Source organism: Mustelus asterias, chromosome 26 (genome assembly GCF_964213995.1).
Source record: "Mustelus asterias chromosome 26, sMusAst1.hap1.1, whole genome shotgun sequence".
Taxonomy (NCBI): Eukaryota; Metazoa; Chordata; class Chondrichthyes; order Carcharhiniformes; family Triakidae; genus Mustelus; species Mustelus asterias.
This window is the reverse complement of record NC_135826.1, coordinates 17,432,743-17,459,473: the sequence shown is the minus strand read 5'-3', so window position 1 is coordinate 17,459,473 and position 26,731 is coordinate 17,432,743. Positions and strand designations below refer to the sequence as shown.

Sequence of the window (26,731 nt, the reverse complement as noted above, 5' to 3'; positions counted from 1 at the left end):
ATACTTGGATGTGTGTAAACTGAACTCAAATTAAGCATTAAACCCCAATTTTCCGACATTTTCTGCGCTGTTTTTTGGTAATGGTGTTTTAGTCAACCCTCGCAGCTCTACATTCCTGCTTCTTCAATGGAATTAGTTTGTGTTTATGGATATAAGCGTAATGTCACCGGAAGCAGCTTCGATTTCAGAGAGGATGGCGCACAGACAGTTTAAGCTCAGTTGGACCACAATCGTGCAGAGACGGTCGGACTCCAGTCACTGGATACGCCATTGTCAATAATATCCTCTGCTGCCACCTGCACAAAATATAAAGCCCTGGATCGCAGCCCACTCAGGATGTAGCTGGTTTGGTCAATGTTTTCAATCTGAGAGGCAGAAAAGAAAGAAGAAGTCAAGTTATCCAAAGCCTAAAGGTAACCGTCAGAAACCTCCGACCTCACCCCCGGCTGGGATTCTCCGGTCCCGCTGCAGTGAATGGTGTTTTGGCTGAGTGCCAAATTCTCTGTTCTCATTAGCAGCGTTGAGCATGTTAAACAAGATCAGAGAATCCCACCCAACATTAAAACTGAGAACAACATTAATGAACTGCTGAATGCATTGTCAGATCACGTCACAGCTTCATAAGCACAGGTCAATCTAAGAATTCTGATCAATTTGTCATTCACATTTGTGAGGAATCGACAGAAGTCCATATCCTTAACTATATGTTTAATAATTCCAAGATGAACTGTGAGTTTTCCATTAGATTTGTGGAGTTTGATTGAGAGGTCAATGGAGAAATGTGTTTTCCAAACTAGACACATAAATTTTAGACCAGTATATTTACTTCATTTGCGACAATACTGTGTTATTGATATATTTTATGTTTGAGAGGGACTGCTTTAAGATTCAGTGTTTTTCTACAAGCTGTCAGTTTGTCTGGTAGAAATTCAGCAGATGCTGGCAAGCAGGATCATAGAATCATAGAAATCATAGAAACCCTACAGTACAGAAAGAGGCCATTCAGCCCATCGAGTCTGCACCGACCACAATCCCACCTAGGTCCTACCCCCATATCCACCCGCTAATCCCTCTAATCTACGCATCCCAGGACACAAAGGGGCAATTTTAGCATGGCCAATCAACCTAACTCGCACATCTTTGGACTGTGGGAGGAAACCGGAGCACCCAGAGGAAACCCACGCAGACACGAGGAGAATGTGCAAACTCCACACAGACAGTGACCCAAGCCAGGAATCGAACCCAAGTCCCTGGAGCTGTGAAGCAGCAGTGCTAACCACTGTGCTACCGTGCCGCCCATAATTCCTCATTTAAGCCATGGAGGTGTTTATTTTGCAGAAGGCTTTAGTTTATGTTTAGATGAGCTTTAGTTTACCAAAGAAAAGAACACCTGGGTTTTTTTTATTACAGCAATGGAGGCTGAGTTAGGTATACAGGCTCATATAGTCATGGGATACTAGAAATGGGAGGAGCTAGGTTTGTATTAGAAAAGCTGGGTTTTTTTCATTTTTAAAAAGTGAGTTGGTGCCCAAAGCTGTTAAAAAGAAGAGGCTCTGAAAGCTCCAAGGTGGCTACCCAAGTCAAAACAAGTATGCTTGAATTGGCTAACTATATTTAAAGAGGGGTTTAAGTCTATAGTTGAAATATTGCTTAATTGGAACTGAAATAGTGATAAGTTAGAAATTAAGAATTGTTTCTTTTCATGTTTAAAGATTGTTCAACAGTTAAGAGTTAAACTATTTTGTTTTGTTAATGTTATACTTAAACTGTGTTATGAATAAAGCTTATTTTGATAAAAAGATCCCTAGTTTGTCACTGGAGTTATTCCTGAGGTGAGGCATCCTTTCCTCACATTTATGCCAAAATAGAAAATTTGTTGGGGTCTAGTCTGGCTTCATAATGAACCTTGGGATTCTGGTCTGGCACCCTACCACCTTCCATAATCCTTGAGTTGCTGAGACTTCTGGGTGATGCCTTGTTAAAGTGTATGGACACCCCGCAATGCGCGTGATTCTATCCATTGACTGATGGAGGTCACATGACTGGAGTCTGAGGGGGTTACCAGCAAGGAAAGATATTTTCCTTAATTCTGAAGAAAATCTGATGAAAACAAATGTTATTCACATTACAATAATCAAATTTCACAACTTGAGAATGACTATGGTAGGAATTTTACTGGAATGCCTGCCTGGGGCTCGTAAGATCATGGCTGAGGCCAACGGAGAATGCTCGTTCTGCGAGCCTCGCCCGCCCAAAATCGGGGCTGGTGTGTCTGTAAAATCAGGGCCTATGGGTTCCATTGGGTAAGACCCCTCCCATTGCAGCAAAAAATAGAGTAAAGATTTTTAATGTGGGTGAGAGAAGAACAAAGACTATTTACCCTGCGAGTGGAACATGCTCTTGGGCAGTGTAAATGAAAGGGTCGGCTAGAATCCATGATAGCATTGATCATAGTTTGGAACTGGCTTTTAAAGGCCAAATGACTCATTCCTCAAACTTTATTTTTAAACTCTGATAAAAGTTATTTGGGGTAATATCATATGCTCATTTGTGGAGATTTTAAGCTAGATTTCCCTAAAGACTGCAGGTCCTCAATATCAGAGGCAAATGGGGTCCGCACGTAGTGAGGGAAAGACCAGAGTGTCAATGCTCCAGGAGACAACCTCCAAAATGGCTGTCATCGAGTCACCATCCAAATAAGGGCAGAGGGTGTGCTCCCAATGTGTGCAAACCCAATGTCAGGGCCATCAGCTCTGCAGACCTGACAGCCCCACCAGCAGAGGTGGGTGATGTTGAGACAGGTTGGATATCATGAAGGTACAACAACATAGAGGCCTACACAGAGTACAGAAGAGAAATACTCCCAAAGCTGGTGCAGGGGATGAGTGAGAAACCCGCCTCAGGATCGAATGCAGTGGTGATTGCAACCTTTCATCCCCACGGCCTCTCCATGGGACATGGAGCATCCAGCTCTGATGGGCTCCTGGCCTTCCATAAGGAGACCACATTGATTAGACTGTTAGGCTCCACACACAGAGGGGAGCTCCACACTGGCGGAGAACTTCTGTCAATGCCACAAAATCGCTCCTATCTGGAGCCTTAGTTAGCCACCCCCATGGCGCGGGCAGCCATTACCAGTGCAACACTGGGAAAGGCTGAGCCCACCTCCAGCCCCAACTCTCGGGGCCAGGAAAATGCAGCCCTCTGTCTAGTATTTCTCATCAGACCCCAAATGATTTTGATTGACATTACAGGTCCACAGTGAGCAATCTTACATCACAGATTCTGATATGTGAGGGAAAAAAAGGTTGCCTGTGATCCTATTGGCTGCTCCTGAGTAGGTAAAGAATAGGTTGTGAAGTGGGGGAGAATGAAGGGGAGAATACTGAGGTAGGGGACAAATTTAACCATTTGCAAGATGATGATTGGGGTAAACTTTCAGCCTCTGCTGTGAACCGGTGGGAGACATTGTGCATTCTTTACAGAAACTGTGGAACTTTCATCGCATAGAAATCGATAGGAGGTCAATTAGTCGAGTTGTCCAACAAGCAAGCAGTGCCAAATTACCACACAAAGGTGAAGATAATAACTTCACGTACATAGACTTTACAGCACAGAGAAAGGCCATTCAGGAGGTAAATGCGTGGCTCAAAGATTGGTGTGGGAGGGATGGGTTTGAATTCAAGGGACATTGGCACCAGTATTGGGGAAGAGGGGACCTGTTCCGATGGGACGGTCTTCATCTGAATCGTGCTGGGACCAGAGTCCTGGCGAATCGTATAACTAGGGCTGTAGATAGGGCTTTAAACTAAACAGTGGGGGGGAGGGTTTAGTTGTATGGAGAATTAGAAAATCAAAGTTAAAGGAGAAGGTAGAGGTGCAGGTTAATGGTGAGGACTTTCAACTAGTTAAAGGAGCCGAGGGCTCAGGAGAGGTTAGTAAAGTTTCCAGACCACGTAATAGAGCAGAGAGTATAGAAGGTGGCAGGAATCTAACCTCAGGCAGGGCAAAAAAGGTGACAAGTATGAGAAGGGAGGTGGTCCATGCAGGGCTGAGGGTGTTGTACCTAAATGCGCGCAGTATACGGAACAAGGTAACTGAGCTTGTTGCGTACATTGAAATTGGCCGGTACAATGTTGTGGGCATCACAGATATGGCTGCAAGGGGATCAGGGCTGGGGTATAAATGTCCAAAGATATGTGTCCAGTCGTAAGGACAGGCAGATGGGCAAAGAGGACAGGGTGGCATTGTTAGTAAGGAATGAAGTTAAATCGATTGCAAGAAGTGATATAGGATCAGAAGGCATAGAATCTCTGTGGGTAGATTTGAGGAATCGCAAAGGTAAAAAGACCCTGATGGGAGTTATGTACAGGCCCCCTAGCAGTAGTCAGGATGTGGGGCAGAAAATAAATCAGGAGATAGAAAAGGTGTATAAAAAAGGCAATATTACAATAATCATGGGGGACTTCAATATGCAGATGGACTGGGAAAATCAGGTAAGTAGTGGATCCCAAGAAAAGGAATTTGTGGAATGTCTAAGAGATGGTATTTTTGGAGCAGCTTGTGACAGAGTCTACGAGGGAACAGGCAATTCTGGATTTGGTGATGTGTAATGAGGCAGACTTGATTAGTGATCTTAAGGTGAAGGAACCCTTAGGGAGCAGTGACCACAATATGATAGAATTTACCCTGCAGTTTGAGAGGGAGAAGCTAAATAAAGGTGACTACAAAGACATGAGGAAGGAGCTGGCCAGAGTTGATTGGAAAGGGAGCCTAGCAGGGAAGACAGTGGAACAGCAATGGCAGGAGTTTTTGAGAGTTATTCGGGAGGCAAAACAGAAATTCATCCCAAGGAGGAGGAAACCTGCTATGGGGAGGACGGGGCATCCATGGCTGACGAGGGAAGTCAAGGACAGCATAAAAGCAAAAGAAAAAGCACACAAAGTGACAAGGATTAGTGGGAAGCCAGAGGATTGGGAAGCCTTTAAAAGCGAGCAGAGGACAACTGAAAAAGCAATAAGGGGAGAGAAGATGAAATATGAGTGTAAGCTAGCTAGTAATATAAAAAAGATAGGAAGAGTTTTTTCAATATATAAAAGGTAAGAGAGAGACAAAAATAGACATTAGAGCACTGGAAAATGAGGCTGGAGAAGTAATAATAGGAAACAAAGCAATGGCAGAGGAACTGAATAGTTACTTTGCATCAGTCTTCACAGTGGAAGACACCAGTGGGATGCCAGAGCTCCAGGAAAAGCAGGGGGCACAGGTGAGTGTAGTGGCCATCACTAAGGAGAAGGTTCTGGAAAAACTTAAAGGTCCAAAGGTGGATAAATCACCTGGACTGGATGGACTATACCCCAGGGTTCTAAAAGAGACAGCTGAGGAAATTGTGGAGGCATTGGTGGCGATCTTTCAGCAATTACTGGAGGCAGGGAGGGTCCCAGAGGACTGGAAAGTAGTTAATGTAACACTGCTGTTTAAGAAGGGAGAGAGGCAGCAGACGGGAAATTATAGGCTGGTTAGCCTGAATTGCATGATAAAGTAGGACTGAGTCAGTACGGCTTTGTCAAGGGGAGGTCATGTCTGACAAATCTGTTCTTTGAGGAGGTAACAAGGAAGTTAAATAAAGGAGAACCAATGGACGTGATTTATTTCGATTTCCAAAAGGCCTTTGACAAGGTGCTGTTAAATAAGTTAAGTGCCCATGGTGTTAAGGGTAAGATCCTGGTATGGATAGAGGATTGGCTGACTGGCAGAAGACAGAGAGTGGGGATAGAGGGGTCGTTCTCAGGATGGCAGCCGGTGACTAGTGGTGTGCCTCAGGGGTCAGTGCTGGGACCACAACTTTTCACAATATACATTAACGATTTGGAAGGAGGAACTGAAGGCATTGTTGCTAAGTTTGCAGATGATACAAAGATATGGAGAGGGACAGGTAGTATTGAGGAAGCAGGGGGGCTGCAAAAGGACTTGGACAGGTTAGGAGAGTGGGCAAAGAAGTGGCAGATGGAATGCAATGTGGAAAGTGTGAGGTTATGCACTTTGGAAGGAGGAATGGAGGCATAGACTAATTTCTAAATGGAGAAATGCTTTGGAAATCAGGAGCACAAAGGAACTTGGGAGTCCTTGTTCAAGATTCCCTTAAGGTTAACGTGCAAGTTCAGTCAGCAGATAGGAAAGCAAATGCAATGTTAGCATTCATGTCGAGAGGGCTGGAATACAAGAGCAGGGATGTACTTCTGAGGTTGTATGAGGCTCTGGTCAGACCCCATTTGGAGTATTGTGAGCAGTTTTGGGCCCCATCTCTAAGGAAGGATGTACTGGCCTTGGAAAGGGTCCAGAGGAGGTTCACAAGAATAATCCCTGGAGTGAAGAGCTTGTTGTATGAGGAACGGTTGAGGACTCTGGGTCTGCACTCGTTGGAGTTTAGAAGGATGAAGGGGGATCTTATTGAAACTTACAGGATACTGCGAGGCCTCGATAGAGTGGATGTGGGGAGGATGTTTCCACTAGTAGGAAAAACTAGAACCAGAGGGCACAACCTCAGGCTAAAGGGACGATCCTTTAAAACAGAGATGAGGAGGAATTTCTTCAGCCAGAGAGCAGTGAATCTGTGGAACTCATTGCTGCAGAATGCTGTGGAGGCCAGGTCATTGAGTATATTTGAGACAGAGATAGATAGGTTCTTGATTAATAAGAGGATCAGAGGTTATGGAGAAAAAGCAGGAGAATGGGGATGAGAAAAAAATCAGCCATGATTGAATGGCCGAGCAGACTCGATGGGCCGAGTGGCCTAATTCTGCTCCTATGTCTTCTGGTCTTCTGGTCATTCAGCCCAATCATTGAATGTTAGTCTCCATGCTCCACAAGAGCCCCCTTCCATCTTCTTCTCATTGTATCAATGTATCTTCTGTACCTTTCTCCCTCAAGTAATTATCTAACTTTCCCTTATCTTTTTGTGCTATTTGTTTCAACCATTTTCTATGATTCCACATTCCTAACTATTCTCTGGGTAAAGAAGCATCTCCTCAATTCCTTACTGAATTCATTTATTTATATTTATGGCCCGTAAGGTGGAAACATTTTCTCTTTGAATACGTTAATTGTTGTGTAGTTATAAATGCCTCTATCAGGACACCCCTCCCCCCCCCCCCCCCCCCCCCCCCCCACCCCCACCCCCGGCAGACTACTCTTCCGAGAATAAAAAGCCCCCTTACTCTGATTGGTCTTTTCTAACAGTCGGAAGCTTTCAGTTCTGGCGTAAATCCTGACAGCTCCACTCACCCCGCCAACAATAACAGAAAAGGTTGTCCTTACCATTCTGGATCTGGTTGATCCCTCCGGCCAGTACTTTATTCTGTACTTCAACAAAAAAAAGGTGAGATCCGGCCACGTGGTGGGCGGCTTCCACTGTAACAGTAACTTCTTTGGTTGACCAGGGATTGGAGAAACATTGACATCAATCGGAGGATCTGGTTTGACTACAAGAAAGAGGGTATTGTTTTTAATATTTGAGGGGTTTTATTGTGTTATGCTGTGAAGCAGGTTTGTGGCTGTATGCGTATGTGTCTGCGTGTGTCACTCATTTAATTAAAGTGAAGTCAGTTTGTCTGCGAGGTGAGGATGCCAAAGAAGTCTGTGGTGTTAAAGGCATACACTTGATGTAAATATGGCCAAATTGAATCTTCTATCAGGACACGGTGGTACAGCGGATAGCACTGCTGCTTCACAGCACCAGGGACTTGTGTTTGATTCCCGGCTTAGGTCACTATCTGTGTGGAGTTTGCACATTCTCCTCTTGTCTGCGTGGGTTTCCTCCGGGTGGTCCGGTTTCCTCCCAAAATCCAAAGATGTGCAGGTTAGGTTGATTGGTCATGCTAAATTGATCCTAGTTTCGGGGGGATTAGCAGGGTAAATATGTGGGGTTACGGAGATAGGGTGGGATTGCTGTCGGTGCAGGCTTGATGGGTCGAATGGCCTCCTTCTGTAATGTACGGATTCTATGATTCTAAATAAGCCATGGGTAGAAATTTGCATTAGGAGATAATGATAGTTTGTTGCGTTCAGTTGTTAAATTTCAAACAGAAATTTGAAAGATTGACAACTTGCAAAAAGTCATACATAAATAAGGCAAAGCTAGTAAATTTTATTTACACCTGAAAGTGGGGCAGCAGGGAGAACGTAAAAGATTTTTATACTCTGAGAAAGGTCAGTTTCAAAGAAGGATAAGGACAAAATGAAAGAGGAAGAAGACTACTTAAGGAGAGATGCGAGGGCTATGTTGGGTGTGGCCAGGTAAGACCTCCCGGAGCGCCGCTCTCCCGGAGTGCCGCTCTCCCAGAGTGCCGCTCTCCCGGAGTGCCGCTCTCCCGGAGTGCCGCTCTGTGCTGGGAAAAGGAACTGTGAAGAAAGTGAGCAACCTTCCAGCAAATCCAGAAAAGTGTCTGTTTTTCAGGAAGTAGGGCATTGTTTTAAAGTTTCATGAATCTCCACAGCAGAGTGGGAACGAGAGAGAATGTCTTCTCGACAGAAGCTGTGGATTTGTCTCATGGTAACATTACCTGAGTTTTTAAAGTTAAACAAAACGAATTATTACCAAAAGGAGTCTTGCTAAGTAGGAAGTTTTTTCAAGGGAATGTTCTATACGACTAATATTACCTCTGCAAATATTATCTTGTGTGTTTTCTTTTCTTTTGGGTAATGAGCTAATGAGTGTTTTAATTTAATATTTAAAATCCCCAAAAGTGTTACTGTAACTTATGGCTTCTCGTGGTCAAATACAAAAAGAAAAGGGTTGTGATAGCTTGCCAAGTTTCCCTTTGTGATTTGGTCTGCATGGCAATTACCCTCTGCCAGATCATAACAGTCAGTAATATTAACTTTAAACAATTAAAGAGACTACTAGCCTGGCACAGTAACATGTCCAGCAGTGTAAGCAATGTGTATGCCATGTTGTGAGCCCATTAGAAGAGTCGGATGATGAAGGAACACACAGTGGGAGGGGGTGGCAAAGCACTAATGTCAATGGACTAATAATCCAAGGGCCCAGGGCTAATGCTTCCGGGGACATGGGTTCAAATCCAACCATGGCAATTGGTGGAATTAAAATTCAGTTAATACATTTGGAATTAAATAGCAACTATGAAACCATTGTTAATTGTTGTAAAAGCCCATCTGGGTCATTAATGTCCTTCAGGGAAGGAACTCTGCTGTCCATACCTGGTCTGGTGTACATTTGACTCCAGACCCATAGCAGTGTGGTTGATTCTTTAATACCCTCTGAAATGTCTCAGCAAGCCTCTCAGTTACATCAATACCAGTACAAAACATACCGAAAGGAATGGAACTGGGATGATCACTGAGCATTGACCCAGGGACCAGAAACAACAAGAGCAATCCTGTCAAACCTGCAAATTGCTCTTTATGAATATCTGGGGTTTGTGACAAAATTGGGAGAGGTACCACACAGACTAATCAGGAAACAATCTGACATAGTCATAGTCATTTTATCATTTTGATGCAAAGTGCTGGGCGGACTTGAATCTGGGAGTGTTTCAGATCCGACTTTTAGACCAATTCTCAGGCGCTCCCATACACACTCTGCCTGAAAAAATATCAGCGATTCTGAATCGTGCTGCAGAAGCCTGTGGGCGGGGCTTAATGTTCCCAAAATTTTGCAGCTCCAATCGACGCCTCCAACTGCGCATGCGCAGAAAAAAAGTGACAGCATAACACTCCCCTGCCACATCCCTTCCGCGCCAGATAATGCCTCCCCCTGGCCCCCACAGACATTGCCCCACCCCCACAACATTACTGACCCCCTTATCCCCCCACCCACCCACCACCCAGAACAATTCTGGGCCCCTCCCCCCTTCCCCCCACCGATCTCAGGCAGAGTGGCAACAGACTCCCCCCTCCCCCTCACTCATCTCAGGCAGAGAGATCCACCCTCCCCCCTCCACCCTGCGGATATCAGGCAGGGTGATCCCCTCACCCCCACCCCCACCCCCACCCTCACCCCGGACCCTCCCTCACAAGGTCCCCATCTCCTCCGGACTCCGATGGCTGTGTGACACCTCCCTCTCTCTTCCCATCCACCACCCACTCCCCTCCCCATCAGCACACCTGTAAGTGCTCACTTGCCTTCCCCTCAATGCTAACAAGCAAACTGCATGGAACTTGCTGGAATGCTCTGACAAACTGCCTGCAGCTGGTCTGCCCTAACGAGGGGCAGCTCCATTAAAAACTCAAGAATGGACAGGCAGGCAGGCATTCCTACACAAAATGTGCGCACGACCAGCCCCCGATTTACTGCGGATGACCCTGGGGAGGCTACTGGATGCAGCAGAGGTGAGGCGGGACACCCTCTTCCCCCCAGGAGGATGCAGACCAAGGGGGGCTGATGGAAATGCGGCCTGGGAGGAAGTCGCTGCCTCGGTCAGTGCCAGGGCACTGGCCCCCCCGAACCGGGAAGGGGTGCCGGAAAAAAGTCAATGATTTCATCCATGCAGCAAGGGTGAGTGCTGAACCCCATCTTGCATCTTCCCCCAAATCTCCCCCAGATCCTTCCATCCCCAGCACCCTGCATGTTTCCAGCTCCTGACCCCCGAGCAGCTCCTTCCTTTCCCCCCAATGAACCCCACTGCGCTTGCCCTCTAAGGGCCACCACCTGATGCTCTGCAGGAGTCATGTCACCATTTCTTTCATGGCTCCTTCTGTCTCCACAGGAGAAGGGCGACCATAACACCCGTGAGAGAGTGAAGACAGAGGGTGGTGAGCCAGACCTCCGGGTCCTCACCCCCTTTGAGGAGCGGGTGCTGGAGCTGTCAGGGGAAGGGGAGATGCGGGCTGTCAGTGACAGCATGGTTGGGCTGCCATCCAGACGTGAGCACCTGTCATTCCTTCAATCACTTTGAGGCAACTTCTCGGGGGAACGAGTTTCAGGTGCGAGGAGCAAGGTTTAAAGGAGATGTACGAGGCATGTTTATTTGCACAGAGAGTGTAGTGGGTGCCCGGAACTCGCTGCCGGGGGAGGTTGTGGATGCAGATACGATAGTGACCTTTAAGGGGCGTCTCTACAGCTGTGTGAATGGGATGGGAATAGAGGCATATGGTCCCCGGAAGGGTAAGGGGTAACAAATCAGATGGGCAGCCTGGTCGCTACAGGCTTGGAGGGCCGAAGAGCCTGTTCCTGTGATGTAACTTTCTTGGTTCTTTGTTCAATGGAGACATGTGAATCACATGTTTGGCATCCTGGATTCCTCTCCCTCCCCGCATTTAACATTGTGTCCTGTGTTGCAGGGACAGATCCGGACGACCCAGGGCCTTCTGGACTACAGGCTGCAGCTACAGCTCCCGCCACTCCTGGTCCAGACAGCTTGGGCGAATCCTCGGAGGATGTGGGTGAAGGGACCTCCGAGGGTGGCACCGTTTTGGCGTCAACTTCCATCTCACAACTCACCATATCGGATACTGACACGTCGGTGGGTCCAGTTAGTGTTGAGGCTTCTGGGTCACTCTCTGGTGAGCACGACACATCTGATAATGTACATCAGGTGGAGGAGGGAACGTTCGAGACCTCTGGCCTGCCGGAGGCGAGGACTCAGCTCGTCCCAGCCTACATGCTGGACGTCTGAGAGCATTTCTCCCTCAGCTGCTGGAGATGCAGCAAAAGAGCCAGGGAATGCAGGAGGGGCTGACGGCCACACTGGACCCACTGCGAGGCTGTCGGGGGAAGTCCCAAAGCTTTCAGGCGGACCAGCTATTGCCTGTCTTGCATGTTCCCAGGCTAACACTGCAAGGGTGGTTTCTGTTGATGAATCTCCGCGGATTCTGTAGGGGGACCTTGAGGGCGGCGTGTGTGCAGTCGATGGTCCCCTGTAAGTTAGGCAATGGCTGCGAGTCCTGCAGCCTGGGCACCCTGATGGGCCTGGTCCAGATTAAATTTGATGTACTGCCCAGCCCGGGCATACAGGACTTCTGTGACCTGCTTGACACAGGTGTGCACAGCTGACTGGGAAATGCCACAGACATCTCCGCTAGGCGTCTGAAAGGAGCCAGGCTCATAAACGTTCAGAGAGGCCGTCAATTTGACAGCCACCGAGAGTGGGTGCCTCCCCCGCCTCGAGGTACCAGGTCCTGCAGCAGATTGCACAGGTGTTGCACTGCCTCCTTTCGGACGTCGGCGACACACAGTGTCCAACATCTGTTCAAATGACACTCGTGCACGGAACTGCCAGGGTCTCTGCTCCCTCCTTCTCCTGCGACCCCACTCTGGGTGAATGGCGGCCACCTCTTGGCTTTGGTGATCGTCTCCCTCTACTCCTGCAAGTGGAAGGGCCCGGGTCTCCTGTGCTCACAATTCTTCCTCTCGCTCCTCCTCCTCAGCTCCAGCAGCAACTGATTGGTTGCATCGCAAAAGCCATCTCTTCACTCACAAGGAAGGGGGAGGGAGATGGAGAGGAACACATATCGAGGTTATGGGACGCTGCTTGCCCCCAGCACATCAACAGTCAAAGCCTCCCCCATTCCCCAGCCACATGCTCCCCACAATCACAGTCCCCCAGCCGCATGCTATCCACAACAACAGCCCCCCCCCAATTCCACTAGCCACATGCTCCCCACAATCACAGCCCCTCCAATTCCCCCAGCCACATGCTCCCCACAATCACAACCCCCCCAATTCCCCCAGCCACATGCTCCCCACAATCACAGACCCGGCATTCCCTCAGCCACATACTCCCCACAATCACAGCCCCCCCAATTCCCCCAGCCACATCCTCCCCACAATCACAGCGCCCCAATTCCCCCAGCCACATGCTCTCCACAATCACAGAACCCCAATTCCCCCAGCCACATGCTCCCCACAATTACAGAATCCCAATTCCCCCAGCCACATGCTCCCCACAATCACAGAACCCCAGTTCCCCCAGCCACATCCACCCCACAATCACAGCTCCTTGCAAAGTTGAGTGGCTGCAGCAGTGCAATTTGCAAGGACTTTGTGCACATCCTTCAGCTGGAAGTGAGCTGAGTGCACTAGGACCCAGCAGCACCGCTGAGACCCCAGGTCAGTGCTGAGACCCGGGTCCGCGCTGCAAGTCGGACATCAGAGACCCTGCTGAGCAACCACCCCCACCCCCCCCACACACTCGCAGAGCCGCCACCGACTGAGAAAGAAAGTGGCACCAACAACAGGACACCCGTGAGCAGCAGAGAGCCATCGGACGCTAGGCACTTACCTCCTCACTAACCCTCACTGATGGAGCGCCCGAATCGGGCTTTTATGGAGCATTGCTGTTTCGTGCCAATTTCAGATTGGCGAACGCAGTGGTAAAGGGGAACGTGCCGGTAAAGTTGGGCGAGCAGCCCATTAATTCAATTTAAATGCATTCAAATTACCGTCGCGCCTGTTTCGGTCCATTTCGGTCCTGATCGCGTCCATTTTCGGGCCTTGGTGAAGGGGGAACCGACTCAGAGGTGGGCGCGGTCGCGCTACTCACCTCACACCCAACTTTACCAAGCATTCACGCCCGAAAATGGGTGCAACGTGTGGTGAACCATAGTTGGTTACCACTATGAGTGCTGAGCCATGGATGGTCAGCACTATGGGGTTTGTAGATATGTTACTGTAGTTACTGTTGGTGTTAGGGTTGGGGTGTTCTACCTGTTGATATTGTTCTGTGGTACACTCCAGTTGGCTCCGCCTACCAGGGGAAGTATAAAGGTCACTGCACTGCCTGGTGACCCTTTAGTCTGGGATTGTATTGTATATAGAGTGCTCCATTCTTGTCAGTAATAAAAGCCTTTATTTCCTGGGTACAATCTAGCCTCCCGAGTGATTTAATCGCGCATCACAACGCGATGGCAAAATCGGGCCCACAATCTTCAGCCAGAAATGCCAAGTGGGGTGATCCATCCCGCCCTCCTCTGGAGGTCCCTGAATCACAAACTCTAGCCTTCAGCTAATTGGATTCACTCCACATGATATCAAGAAACTGCTGAAGACATTGGATTCTGCAAAGGCTATGGACCCTGGCAATATTCTGGCAATAGTCTTGAAGACTTGTGCCGTGCCCCTTGCCGAGCTGCTCCAGTTCAGCCACAACACTGGCATTCACCCGCCAATGTGGAAAATTACCCGGGTGTGTCCTCTACACAAAATGCAGAACAAATCCAACACAATCAATTACTACTCCATCAGTCTACTCAGGACAAGTGATGGAAGGGGTCATCGACAACGCTATTAAGTGGCATTTACTCAGTAATAACCTGCTCACAGACACTCAGTTTGGGTTCCATTAGAGCCACTCCTGATCTCATTCCAGCTAAACAAGGACAGAAGAGTTGAATTCCAGAGGTGAGAGTGACTGGACTTGACATCAAGGCAACTTTTGACCAAGAGTGTCATCAAGGAGCCCTGGCAAAACTGGAATCAATGGGTATCAGGAGGCAAACTCTGTGCTGGTTGGAGTCATACCTGGTAAAAAAGAAGATGGTTGTGGTTGTCAGAAATCAATCATCTCAGCTCCAGGACATCTCTGCAGGAGTCCCTCAGGGGAGTGTCCTCGGCCCAACCATCTTCAGCTGCTTCATCAATGACCTTCCCTCTGTCATAAGGTCAGAAGTGGGGATGTTCACCGATGATTGCACAATATTCAGCACCATTCACGACTCCTCAGATACTGAAACAGTCCACGTCCAAATGCAACAAGATCTGGACAATATCCCGGCTTGGATTGATAACTGGCAAGTAACATTTGTGCCTCACAAGTTCCAGGCAATGGCCACCTCTAATAAGAAAGAATCCAACAATCTCCCCCTGACATTCAGTGACATTACCTTCACTGAATCTCCCATTCTCAACATCTTGGGAGTTATCATTGACCAGAAACTGAATGGGACTAGCAACATAAATACTGTGGGTACAGGAGCAGTTCAGAGGCTTGGAATTCTGTGCATGTAATTCATCTCCTGACTTCCCAAAGCCGATCCACCATCTACAAGGCACAAGTCAGGAGTGTGATGGAATACTCCCCACTTGCCTGGATGGGTGCAGCTCCAATAACACTCAAGAAGCTTGACACCATCCAGCACAAAGCAGTCCACTTGCTTAGCATCCCATCCACCACCCATCAACATTCTCTCCCCCCCACCACCAAGGTACAGTAGCAGCCGTGTGTACCATCTACAAGATGCAGTGCAGGAACTCACCAAGGCTCTTTCGATAGTGTCTTCCTAACCTACAACCTCTGCCACCTAGAAGGACAATGGGCAGCAGGAGAATGAGAACACCACCACCTGTGAGTTCCCCTCCAAGCTACACACCATCCTGACTTGGAAATATATCACTGTTCCTTCACTGTCACTGGGTCAAAAACCTGGAACCCCCTCCCTTACAGCACTGTGGGTTTACCTACATCACAAGGACTGCAGCAGTTGAAGGAGGCAGCTCATCACCACCTTCTCAAGGACAATTGGGGATGGGCAATTAATATTGGCCGAGACAGCGATGCCCCCATCCTTTGAAAGAATAAAACTAATAATAAAAGTGAGGATGGCATTGAAGGACATTCCAGCACAGACAGTCTGATTATGGGAGGACAGAAGAGAAGCAGGTTTGCTGTGCAACTCGCTGCGCTATAAATCTGTTCAATCACTTCAAATGCCCGAACCATCCATTGCCTACATTACCCCTGCCTTTGATAGGCACAATCAGTTACCAATTCAGGTGTAATGTCAGTAAGTCTCAGAAAGGCGGCACGGTGGCACAGTGGTTGGCACTGCTGCCTCACAATGCCAGGGGACCCATGTTTGATTCCCAGCTTGGGGATCACTGTCTGTGTGGAGTTTGCACGTTCTCCCCGTGTCTGCACGGGTTTCCTCCGGGTGCTCCGGTTTCCTCCCACAGTTCAAAGATGTGCGGGTTAGGTGGATTGGCCGTGCTAAATTTCCCCTTAGTGTCAGGGGGTTTAGCTCGGGTAAATGCATGGTGTTATGGGAATAGGGCCCGGCTGCGATTGTGGTCGGTGCAGACTCGATGGGCCGAATGGCCTCCTTCTGCACTGTAGGATTCTATGATTCTATGAAGGTTTTGATTTCACAATCTCACTCCACGGGTCTGAGCACACAATCTGACAGACATTCTCAGTGTAGTACTGAGGGATTGCTGCACTGTCAGAGGTACAGTTTTACCCCTGAGATATCAGACCAGACCCACGTTTGCTCTCTCGTGTGAACATAAAGGTTCCTATGGCACTATTTAATGAAACATTGAGGAGTTCTCCTGGTTCTCAAATACAAGTGAAAGTCTTCTTCTGGTGTGTGATGAGCATGTGTGCCCCACTCTCCATATTGGCTGCTTAGCCTGATGAATAGGTGCAGTGTGTTCTGACCCGGGAAGTTATCAGTGAAGGATAGAACTGGTGGCCAATCTTTACACACTTGTATGAGCATTTATTTACAGAGATATAGATTACAAACATGTTTCTCCCAACCAAACAACCACAGTTTCAGTCTTTTTCCATTTATTTTGAGCATATTTGAATCCCTTCATGCCCACCACTGACATAAGATTGTATATAGAAGCTATAAAGCTACGCTGTTAAAGCTCATACGCTACCATTTAAAATAAATCCATGCAATAGTTTCCATAAGACCGTAAGACCTAGAAGCAGAATTAGGCCATTCGGCCCATTGAGTCTGCCCCGCCATTCAATCATGGCTGATAAGTTTCTCAACTCCATTCTCTTGCCTTTTCCCCTTACCAATCAAGAACCTATCTATCTCTGTCTTAAATACACTCAATGACCCGGCCTCCACAGCCCTCTGTGGCAATGAATTCCACAGATCCACCACCCTCTGGCTGGAACAGAACCAGGGGGATTTTTACATAAATGTGTTGATTATCAAGGTCGCAGAGCTCATTTCAAGACATGGGGGGGAATTTTCCCACCCTGCCCTCCACGGGAATCGTAGCGGGGGGGGGGGGGGGGGGGGGGGGGTGGGGGGGGGGGGGCGGACCTTAGGAAGGTCCGTTGAGTTTGGGCGGGATTTTCTGATTTTGGGGTGAGCATGGCTGGAAAATCACGCCCATAGGTCATAGGTCACGAGTTGGTCACAGGTTGGAATACAAACGGAAACATAGATTGCGTTACACCACACACATATCTGTTTAACTCTGGAATGAATCAATAGTGTCACTTACTTATCTCCTCCACAATAAATTGGCTAATGGTGGATCTGACTCCCAGTGGGTTTGTTGCTGTCACCTTCAATGTGTAAGGAATATTTGAATAGAGTTTGATGTCCTTGATTGTGCAGTTGCCCTGCAGTGTCTCTTCGCTTGAGCAACGTTCAGCATCTTGAATCCCATGTCTTCCAAAAATACACAGGGGTTGTCGTCAATATAATCAGAAATACCAGTACACTACCCCTTAATATGGCATTGCTAATGGTTCTCCCTGGGAGCCTGGTCGGTAGCTGTGCTCATTGCAGGAATGTATGAGACAGAAAGGGGCTCCCCAGCCCTCCTGCCATGTATTGCAGGGCGGCTGTTTACTCAGTAATCCAGCACAGGGTCATGGTGGCAAAATGTGCCGCTCCCTGCCTCCTCATCCAATGCCAGGTCAAAGAGACTATGCCAAGGATGGATAGGACCTCTCCAAATGTTTACATGGGATTAGGGTTTGCTGTCTGCAAACCCTGTATCAGCAGCTCAGTGAATGGCTGCAGGGCTCTGAGCTCAAATTTCCCCCTCCTCCCAGCAGAGCTAAACCCTTCTAAAGGGGCAGAGTGGCACCAGGAAGTGGAACTGAACCTTGTCAAGAGAGAGAAGCCAGAAAACCTCCCTGTACCCCAACTCATTCAGTGCAACATCCCACCCTGCCCACGATTCATCTCGCTCCAAATACTTAGAGTAAAATACTCTTTCTAATAATCATCCTTAATGATTTTTCAACCATTTAAATGTTTACCCTCTGGTCATACTGTACAGGCTCAGTCTGCACTAATATTTAAGATTCATTTTTCTGGACAATGTAAGATTAATTATATTCCACCTTCCATTCTCTGTCCGAGGCAGGTCCATGGTGGATATTTTTGCTGCGAGTGGGGCAAGGTGGAGTCAGGCCCTGAGCTTACCTCAGCTGGAATGGGAACTGAACCCAGCACTCACGGCGGTTCAGATTACCAACATAAACCAATCCAAACTGCGCATGTACGGCCCTCTCCTGGCTGGCACATGGGTGGGAGGCCCGGGGGGGGGGGGGGGGCGTCGTCAGGACTTGGAGATGCCAACCATGGAGCTGGAGACAGTGGTTAGATTTGGTTTATTTACATCAATGTTTTATCATTTTGAATCTTAGTTCAAGGCAACACCCGTACGGTTGCCTTTATTGATGTGAGTGTCGCTGGCTGGCTCAACATTTGTGAACAGGCAAGCACATTCAATAATAGAGATAAAATCTGCAATTGAAAGTCTAATGGTGACCATGAAACCAATGTTGATTTTCATAAAAACCCATCTGGTTTGTTAATGCCCTTTAGGGAAGGAAATCTGCCATCCTCACCTTTCCTTCCCTAAAGGGCATTAACAAACCAGATGGGTTATTATAAAAATCAACATTGGTTTCATGGTCACCATTAGACTTCAATTGCAGATTTTATCTCTATTATTGAACTCAAATTTCACCATCTGGTGGGATTTGAACCTGGGTCCCCAGAGTATTACCCGGATTGTTAGTCCAGTGACAATACCACGATGCCATCTGTGGTAGCGTGGCCCCTTTCAGGGTCAATCCCTAGGGGGCCATGTGATCGGGCTCGATCCTGTGGAGTTGCAGCGTGGGAAGTCAAGCCGGTTGGACAAGTTCCCTGGGCCAGGATGGATTGTAAGGAGGAGTGGGAGTTGGATCGTGAGGAGGAGTGGGAGTTGGATCGTGAGGAGGAGTGGGAGTTGGATCGTGAGGAGGAGTGGGAGTTGGATCGTGAGGAGGAATGGGAGTTGGATCGTGAGGAGGAGTGGGAGTTGGATCGTGAGGAGGTGTGGGAGAAGTCATGTGTTCAGTTCTGGAAACCCTTGTTTGTATATATCTATTTATCATTGGTGATAAACCCTTTCTAACATTAAACCACAATGAGTCACCTTCAAAGTTATTACCACCACCTCCCCTTCCCAGTGGGGAACCATTTCTGACTGACTTCATTTGAACAATAGACCGATGTGAACTGAATCCTATGGGAACACACACCCACTTCACCATTGCCCCCACAGGCCTATTCTTCCTTTCCTTCTTGAGGTCTCCAACTCAATCTTTTCCTCTCCCTGTGGCAAAGATTCCTGTCTCAACAACGCTCTGTGTTAATCCATAATGTCTGTCCTCTTGATCAGTGACCATTTGAAATTGAAGATGCCTCATTATTGACCCCTATTCAGAGGGAGGTCTCCACACTCTCATATCCCTCCCCCAGGCTCTCCACATTCCCACCACCCCCCCCCCCCCCCCCCCCCCCCCCCACCCTGCCCGCCGCCACTCCATGCCCTCCACACATCCACACATCCACTGGAATTTCCTTACCTGTAAGTGACATTGATCCGTGTGGGAAGGTAGGTTTGGTTTCCAGTTTCCAGGAGCAGAGAACACTCTGTGGATACCTCGCTGACCAACAAGTAACCTGAGGCTTCCCTGGTGGATCTGTAATTCGGAAGTGACAATGGATAATTGCAACACTCCAGGTACAGAGTAGCCGTCACTTCTCAGTCCCTCTTCCCTGAGCTCAGTAATTCAGAATTGGCAATGTGCTGGGCTGAGTGGGGTGGGGGGGGATATGGGCAAGGGGGAGGGTTATGTTACCTAACGTGCCAGGCAGAAACACCACTGGAGTGGGTGAAACACCGGTTTTACCACTCGCCCAGTAAGAGATAGATTAGGTGGAGTGCAAAGCCAGACCTCCCACCAATCCCATCAGTTCTCAACAGTTAGGTTAAGGTTTTCCCTCCATCATGTGTATTACTTTCACAGAACTCCTTTTCTAAATCTCCACTTCTCACATTGTGCAATGTCAGCGATGCTACCCGGTACCTATCTCACAATCTCCAAGGCTGCAGAGTGAATCTCCCACCACTTCTCTCCAATTCAGTGCAGAATTGAAGCAATGTGAATTTTTCCACATCGCCAGTCTTATTAAGGTTAGCATTCGATTGTTCATGTTCATGAAACTCTGGGTCATTGGTTACATTTATGCCTCGATTGTGACATACTGGACATAGCTCCCGAGCTCCCCAGCATCATACTGGAGGGGTTACCCCAGCGATGTTCTGGGGAATCCCCTTCAGCTGTCCAAAGGTATGGTTTACATGGCAATTGCCCAGAAGCACAATCTTTCCCTGGACAACTGCCCATCTCTGAGAACCATCCCAAACTGTGATTTAATCATAAACCTCGGATGGTTCCAATTGGGTTACACCAATAGTTACCTCGGTAACTATGGTACAGACCCAGACACAACATTTACGGGACTCATAGAATCCCCAGTGCAGAAGGAGGCCATTTGGTCCATCAAGCCTGCACCGACACAATCCCACCCAGGCCCTATCCCCGTAACCCCTCATATTTACTCTGCTAATTCCTCTGCCCTAAGGGGCAATTTAGTATGGCCAATCAACCTAACCAGCACACCTTTGGAATGTGGGAGGAAACCCGAGCACCCGGAGGAAACCCAAGCAGACACGGGGAGAACGTGCAGACTTCACACAGTGACCCAAGGCCCGAATTGAACCCGGGTCACTGGCGCTGTGAAATACCAATGCTAACCACTGTGCCACTGACTCGCCAATGTCCCCAACCCCCCCCTCCCCCTCCCATGAAACTCACCCCATCCCCGACTGCTCCCACCCAAGGGAGTCTGCCACCTCCCTCCAGTGGTCTTCCCATCCGCCTCTTGACCCCGCAATTACACCCCCCCCTCACCTCCACGGGACTCCCCCCACCCACATGTGTCTCCCCACCCCTGACAGGGTCGACTCCAGCCAGCTGCCCTCAGACATTTTACACTCTCCAGGGCATTAATTGGCTCAGGAAGGAGGTTCCCCACCTCCCCCCCCACCCCCCATTTGAGGAGCAAGCCCCACCTCAGAGCATTCTGGCCAATCCGATTGCCCAGTAGCTCTGCAGTCCCGGCAGTGTTGGGTTCGAACGCTGGATCTACAGCCAGCCCAGGATGAAGAGGGTCTTTTTGAAGCCACACTGAAGGTACTGGTGGAGCCTGGCTACCTCTACATCCCTACTTAGGAACTTCAGCTAAAATTGCAGTCAGGTCACAGTGACATTGGATGGGATTAAGTCAAGACTCTAATCCTTTCGGCCATCTCTCCTGGAGAGTGTCATCGTGACTGCTAGTTGCTGAGGCTTTCACAATCTGGGGATCTCTGCCAGCAAATGGAATTGGATGTCAATGTGATGAATTGAATTAGTTTTAAACCTACAGCCTAACAGCAGCAAGACTGTGCGGTAAGCATTGCCTGACTCCAGGCTGTGACAGCTGTACCGCCCTTTCTGGGATGCATTGATGCTGAAAAGGGTGAGGCTGGTTCCAGTTAGCTCTATGTCCTTGGTCCTGATGATTTTGGAATTATTCAGCCTCCATTCGACTACTCGGTTCGTTGTGTTTTTACACGTGAGTGTGATGTTCGTCCCAATCTGACCATACTGCGTGCTAACACCTGGAACACAAACAGAAAACACTCCAGCTACAATGGAATTCAACAATTGATGTTGTTTCAATGGTACGGAATATCTCAATCGCTCCGGTTGGCTTAGCCATTTCATGGTGTGATACTGAGGTCATTTTGGGAACACTGGGAGATAGTGACATAGTGATGACGTCCAGGAGACTCAGGCTAATGAGATGGCGACATGCGTTCAAATCCCACCAAGGCAGCTGGCGGAATTGACTTCAATGAATAAATATGGAATTGAATGCTGCTCTCGGTAGTGGTGACCATGAAACCATCATTAATTCATCGTTAAAAACTCAGCTGGTTCACTAATGCCCTTTAGGGAAGGAAATCTGCCATCCTTACCTGGTCTGGCCTACATGTAATGCCAGAGCCACAGCAATGTGGTTGCTGTTTCACTGTCCTCTGATATTGCCTAGTAAACCATTCAGTTCATGGGCAACTAGGGATGAGCAACAAATACTGGCCTTGCCACATTCCATGAAAGGATAAAGAAAGAATAGCCGCAGGTGAGGGATAGAAAGCTCAGCCAGTGTTCCCACTCATGGTGGGGGGAATTTACGCTCCCGCTGTTGAGGGACAGGATTGGCAGCGGGAGTGGGAAATCCCAAGGAAGTCCCAAAACGTGATTTACACCAGCGGGATTTCCCCACCCCCCTGCCAATGATGTAACAGGAATCCCGATGTTGAACATCTGGATCCCCATTCGAAGACATTTAAATGTCATTATCAGGCCTTTACACCTGATAATTCCCACTTGTTCCCCCACAACCCATATTAGATTATCCATTCACATCAGCAAATAACGACAGGTTTCTCAGGGTGTACGCCTGGCGAGCACACAGAGAACTAATCAGCTCTGGCATGTTATGTTTTTACAATGATACAAATACACCAATCCCTCATACGGGATTGTGTAAACATGTCGTGGGTTCATTTACTTACACTAGGGACAGAAGAATATTTATACAAATATAGAAAGTGTGTGTGCGTGCGTGCTCTGCTGTAAAGCAAAAGTAACACTAAAACTGGATTATACGACACACTTCCCTTCTAATGATGTCATGCTGCTGTTGCTTAAAGTATATTACAACATAGAAACATAGAAACGAGAAGCAGGAGTAGACCATTCGGCCCTTCGAGCCTGCTCTAACATTCATCTTGACCATGGCTGATCATCAAATTCAATATCCTCATCCCCCCTTTCCCCCCTATCCTTTGGTCCCTTTGGCCCCAGGAGCTATATCTAATTTCTTCTTGAAATCAGACAATGTTTTGGTCTCAACTACATTCAGTGGTAGTGAATTCCACACATTCACCACCCTCTGGGTGAAGAAATTTCTCCTCACCTCAGTTCTAAAAGGTTTACCACTTATCCTCAAACTATGACCCCTATGGTGTAAAGCAAAGTGTGAATCCATTATCATCCATTCTACACTCCTATCTGCATTGAAAGCGCTGCCTGGTTTTTATGATGTAGCAAGAGTGGGAATGGTAGGAAGTATTTGGCATTTTCCTCATCCACAACACCTAAATTTGGTTAGAGCCTTTCAGCAGGTATCAAGGGAAAACTTACCATCCACAGTGGTGTGCCCTTCTGTTGTGTCAATGATACTAAGCAGCACCATCAGAGCACCGTGGAGCCTACTCAGTTTCAGGTTCATCTTGGATACCAGTGAACTGAAAATTAGACTAAAGCAAGTCAGAAATAGATTAAGGCAAAAGGATGCATAGGAACATATTGAAACAGACATATCTAATTAACGTGTCGAGATGATATCAGAAATAAAGCAGCATGCTAGACATCGGAACTCCAGCATTCTTATCTATGTGGCACAATGTGTCAGTGCACGAGTGTGGGGTGAGTGGGGGGGGGGGGGCGCTGTGTGTTAGTGCACGAGTGTGGGGTGAGTGGGGGGGGGCGCAGTGTGTCAGTGCACGAGTGCGGAGGGATTGAATGGCACAGTGTGTAAATCACTAGTGCGGAGGGATTGTGTGTAAGGATCCTACAGAAAATGAGTTGAATGATCTCAGTTAAGATCTACCACATATCCAAATCATAACACCGTAATGATGCAGAGAATCCATTACTCAACCAAATCATCCTGTAACAATTAAATAGGATTGTGATGAAGTATAGCCTGAGGGCGGCACGATGGCACAGTTGTTAGCACTGCTCCCTCACAGCACCAGGGACCTGGGTTCGATTCCTGGCTTGGGTCACTGTCTGTGCGGAGTCTGCACATTCTCCCCGTGTCTGCATGGGTTTCCTCCGGGTGCTCTGGTTTCCTCCCACAGTCCGAAAGACGTGCTGGTTAGGTGTATTGACCATGCTAAATTCTTCCCTCAGTGTACACGAACACGCTACGGAGTGTGGCGACTCGTGGATTTTCACAATAACTTCATTACAGTGTTAATATAAAGCCTATTTGTGACTCTTATAAATAAAGTTTAAACCTAGAACAGACCATCCACACTGTGCTGGTGTTTACTCTCCACAGGAATCTGGATAACACCTGAGAATCTGTTACAGATTCAATTCATGGCATTACACTATGGGATTTCATTATAAATTCAAAGTTTAATTCCAACTCACCTATACATTCTAAAATGAGCATATCATTCACATTATCTAGAAGGAGAAATAAATCTTCTTGACTATAAAACGGAATTGTAACTAGCTGTTTTTGAAGACTAACTGATGAGGCTACATAGTATTATTCATGCCTTAGCATGTATTGAATCTCTTCAAATCTTGCCCAAGTTCAACACTTTTTATCACTCTTTAAAACTACATAACAAGTCCATTGCAGTAAAGACAATTATCAGAATCATAAAACTTACCCCTTTGAAAGAGGATACAGGGATGAGAAAGCTTTGCCCCGATACCCTCTATAAACCGTAGATTACAGTATTCAGAGACTGATGAAGCCAATTGTCCTCAGTAAACGCTCATAAATTGCTGAAAATGGACAACAGATTAACGTTGCTTATTTAAGTTGAGGCTCACCACGCTCACGCGATTTGTCTCTGTGTGGAAGTTACTAGAAGCTCGCATGAGATTAATCTCTAGTTTTCCATAAACAGATGCCAATCACTTCCTTGTGAAATGAAGTCCTGTTTATGTTTTGTATACTGAGGAAATATTGCCAACAACAAGCCCATTTTAGTATGTTTTGATTTGATTTGATTTGATTTATTATTGTCGCATGTATTAACACACAGTGAAAAATATTGTTTCTTGCACGCTATACAGACAAAACATACATGTGGCATGTTAAAGAAGACTTTATACCTCGAGGTGAGCTTCTGACCAGCCAGAATGATCTTGCTGAATGTCACACAGACATCAAAGGGGGAATTTTCCCATCCGGCCCGCCACAGAATTGTCACGGGCAGGGACAGACTATGCAAAGGTCTGTTGACTTTGGATGGGATTTCCTGGCTTTGGGGCAAGCATGGCTGGAAAATCCCGCCTCAAATATCTATCAACTGGATAAACATCCAGTGAAGACCACATTACGTCAAGGCCAAAGCACCATGAAGACTGGTTGACCCCAATCATACCTACCATCATTACAATGGGAATTGATTATACAGCTGTTAGGCACTCAAGCAAGTTCATCTGAAGGCTGGAACTTAGCAATCTATTGGTATCAATTCATTCATTTAAACGGAACAATTTTGAAAAGAACAGAGAGAACTGGGGGTTTATGCGCACGAATAATTTCAAGTGAGAGGACAAGTTGATAAGGCTACATTAAAAATGTGGGCTCTTTGACTTTTCAAATAGAGGAAGAGAATATAAAAGCAAGGTTAGCACTGCTGCCTCACAGCTCCAGGGACCCAAGTTCGATTCCCGGCTTGGGTCGCTGTCTGTGTGGAGTTTGCACGTTCTCCCCATGTCTGTGTGGATTTCCTCCGGGTTCTCCAGTTTCCTCCCACAGTCTGAAAGTTGTGCTGGTTAGGTGCATTGGCCGTGCTAAATTCTCCCTCAGTGTACCCGAACAGGCGCCGGAGTGTGGCGACTAGGGGATTTTCACAGTAACTTCATTGCAGTGTTAATGTAAGCCTACTTGTGACACTGAAGGAGGGAAATAAAATGAGTGGAGCCTTGGAGACTGTGTCGAACTTCAAGAAAAGTTTTTATTCCACATGCATGAGGGAGAGATGGACTCGGGCCTGGAATCTCAGGTTGCTGCGAGTCCTCTCTGACCCTGGTAGATTTGTACAGGTTATTATACTTTTTTGAGTCACAAAGGTTTACATGAGCATATTAATTCCTCGAGTTGGATACAAGATGGTTCTTCTAATCTCATTATGCAGACTGCATTGTTCAGTACATCTTCATTAATCAGTTCTCTGGACAGTTCCGTTTACCCGATTATAATGTCAAAGCGTTGTATTTGCCCAACCGATTTACAATGATGTGTTAATCATTCCCCCCCTCTGCTAGGTGATCATGTTTCACAGAAGACTATGCCCTCCCTAGATTATATGGAGCCTGGCTGTCTTAATGCCGGTTCTCCCATTGTCGTGATAATTCGAGCGATCTCCTGCACATCAGAAGTTGATAGTGTGCGTTAATCATTATCTGTTGGCAGAGCAGGCCTCTAGCTGTCTGCATTAACCCTTTCCTTCCCTCTGGTGAGGCCTGGCTCTCTGGGCTTGCTCTATGTACCCCTGCATGTATTACACTGAAATTAAATAAGATATGAACGGATATGTAAATTAAAATAAAAAAGACACGATCCCTGATATTCCCTACAACAGACACTAATAAATAAAGTTTAAGAAAATCATGATAAAGTTGGGGGAAGATGGTGGCATCATGGGAATATCATGGAACTAGTAATCCAGAGGCCCAGGCAAACGTTGTAAGGACATGGGGTCAAATCCCAACGAGGGAATGAAAAACCGAGGCATGATGACCACGACAAACCCATCAGGTTCACGAATGCCCTGTAGGGAAGGAAATCTGCCATGACTCAAGAC

At 47.4% G+C, this 26,731-nt stretch overlaps 1 protein-coding gene across 1 annotated transcript; it reads right to left on the bottom strand.

The window, feature by feature from the left end:
- Positions 1–215: 215 nt before the first annotated feature.
- LOC144479730 (interleukin-27 subunit beta-like) lies at positions 216–23,400 on the bottom strand. The gene is given in 7 exon segments (XM_078198761.1): positions 216–365; positions 7,318–7,481; positions 17,207–17,376; positions 19,578–19,620; positions 19,623–19,694; positions 21,485–21,721; positions 23,313–23,400. Coding segments are annotated over 7 exon segments (924 nt in total).
- Between the last annotated feature and the right edge of the window lie 3,331 nt (positions 23,401–26,731).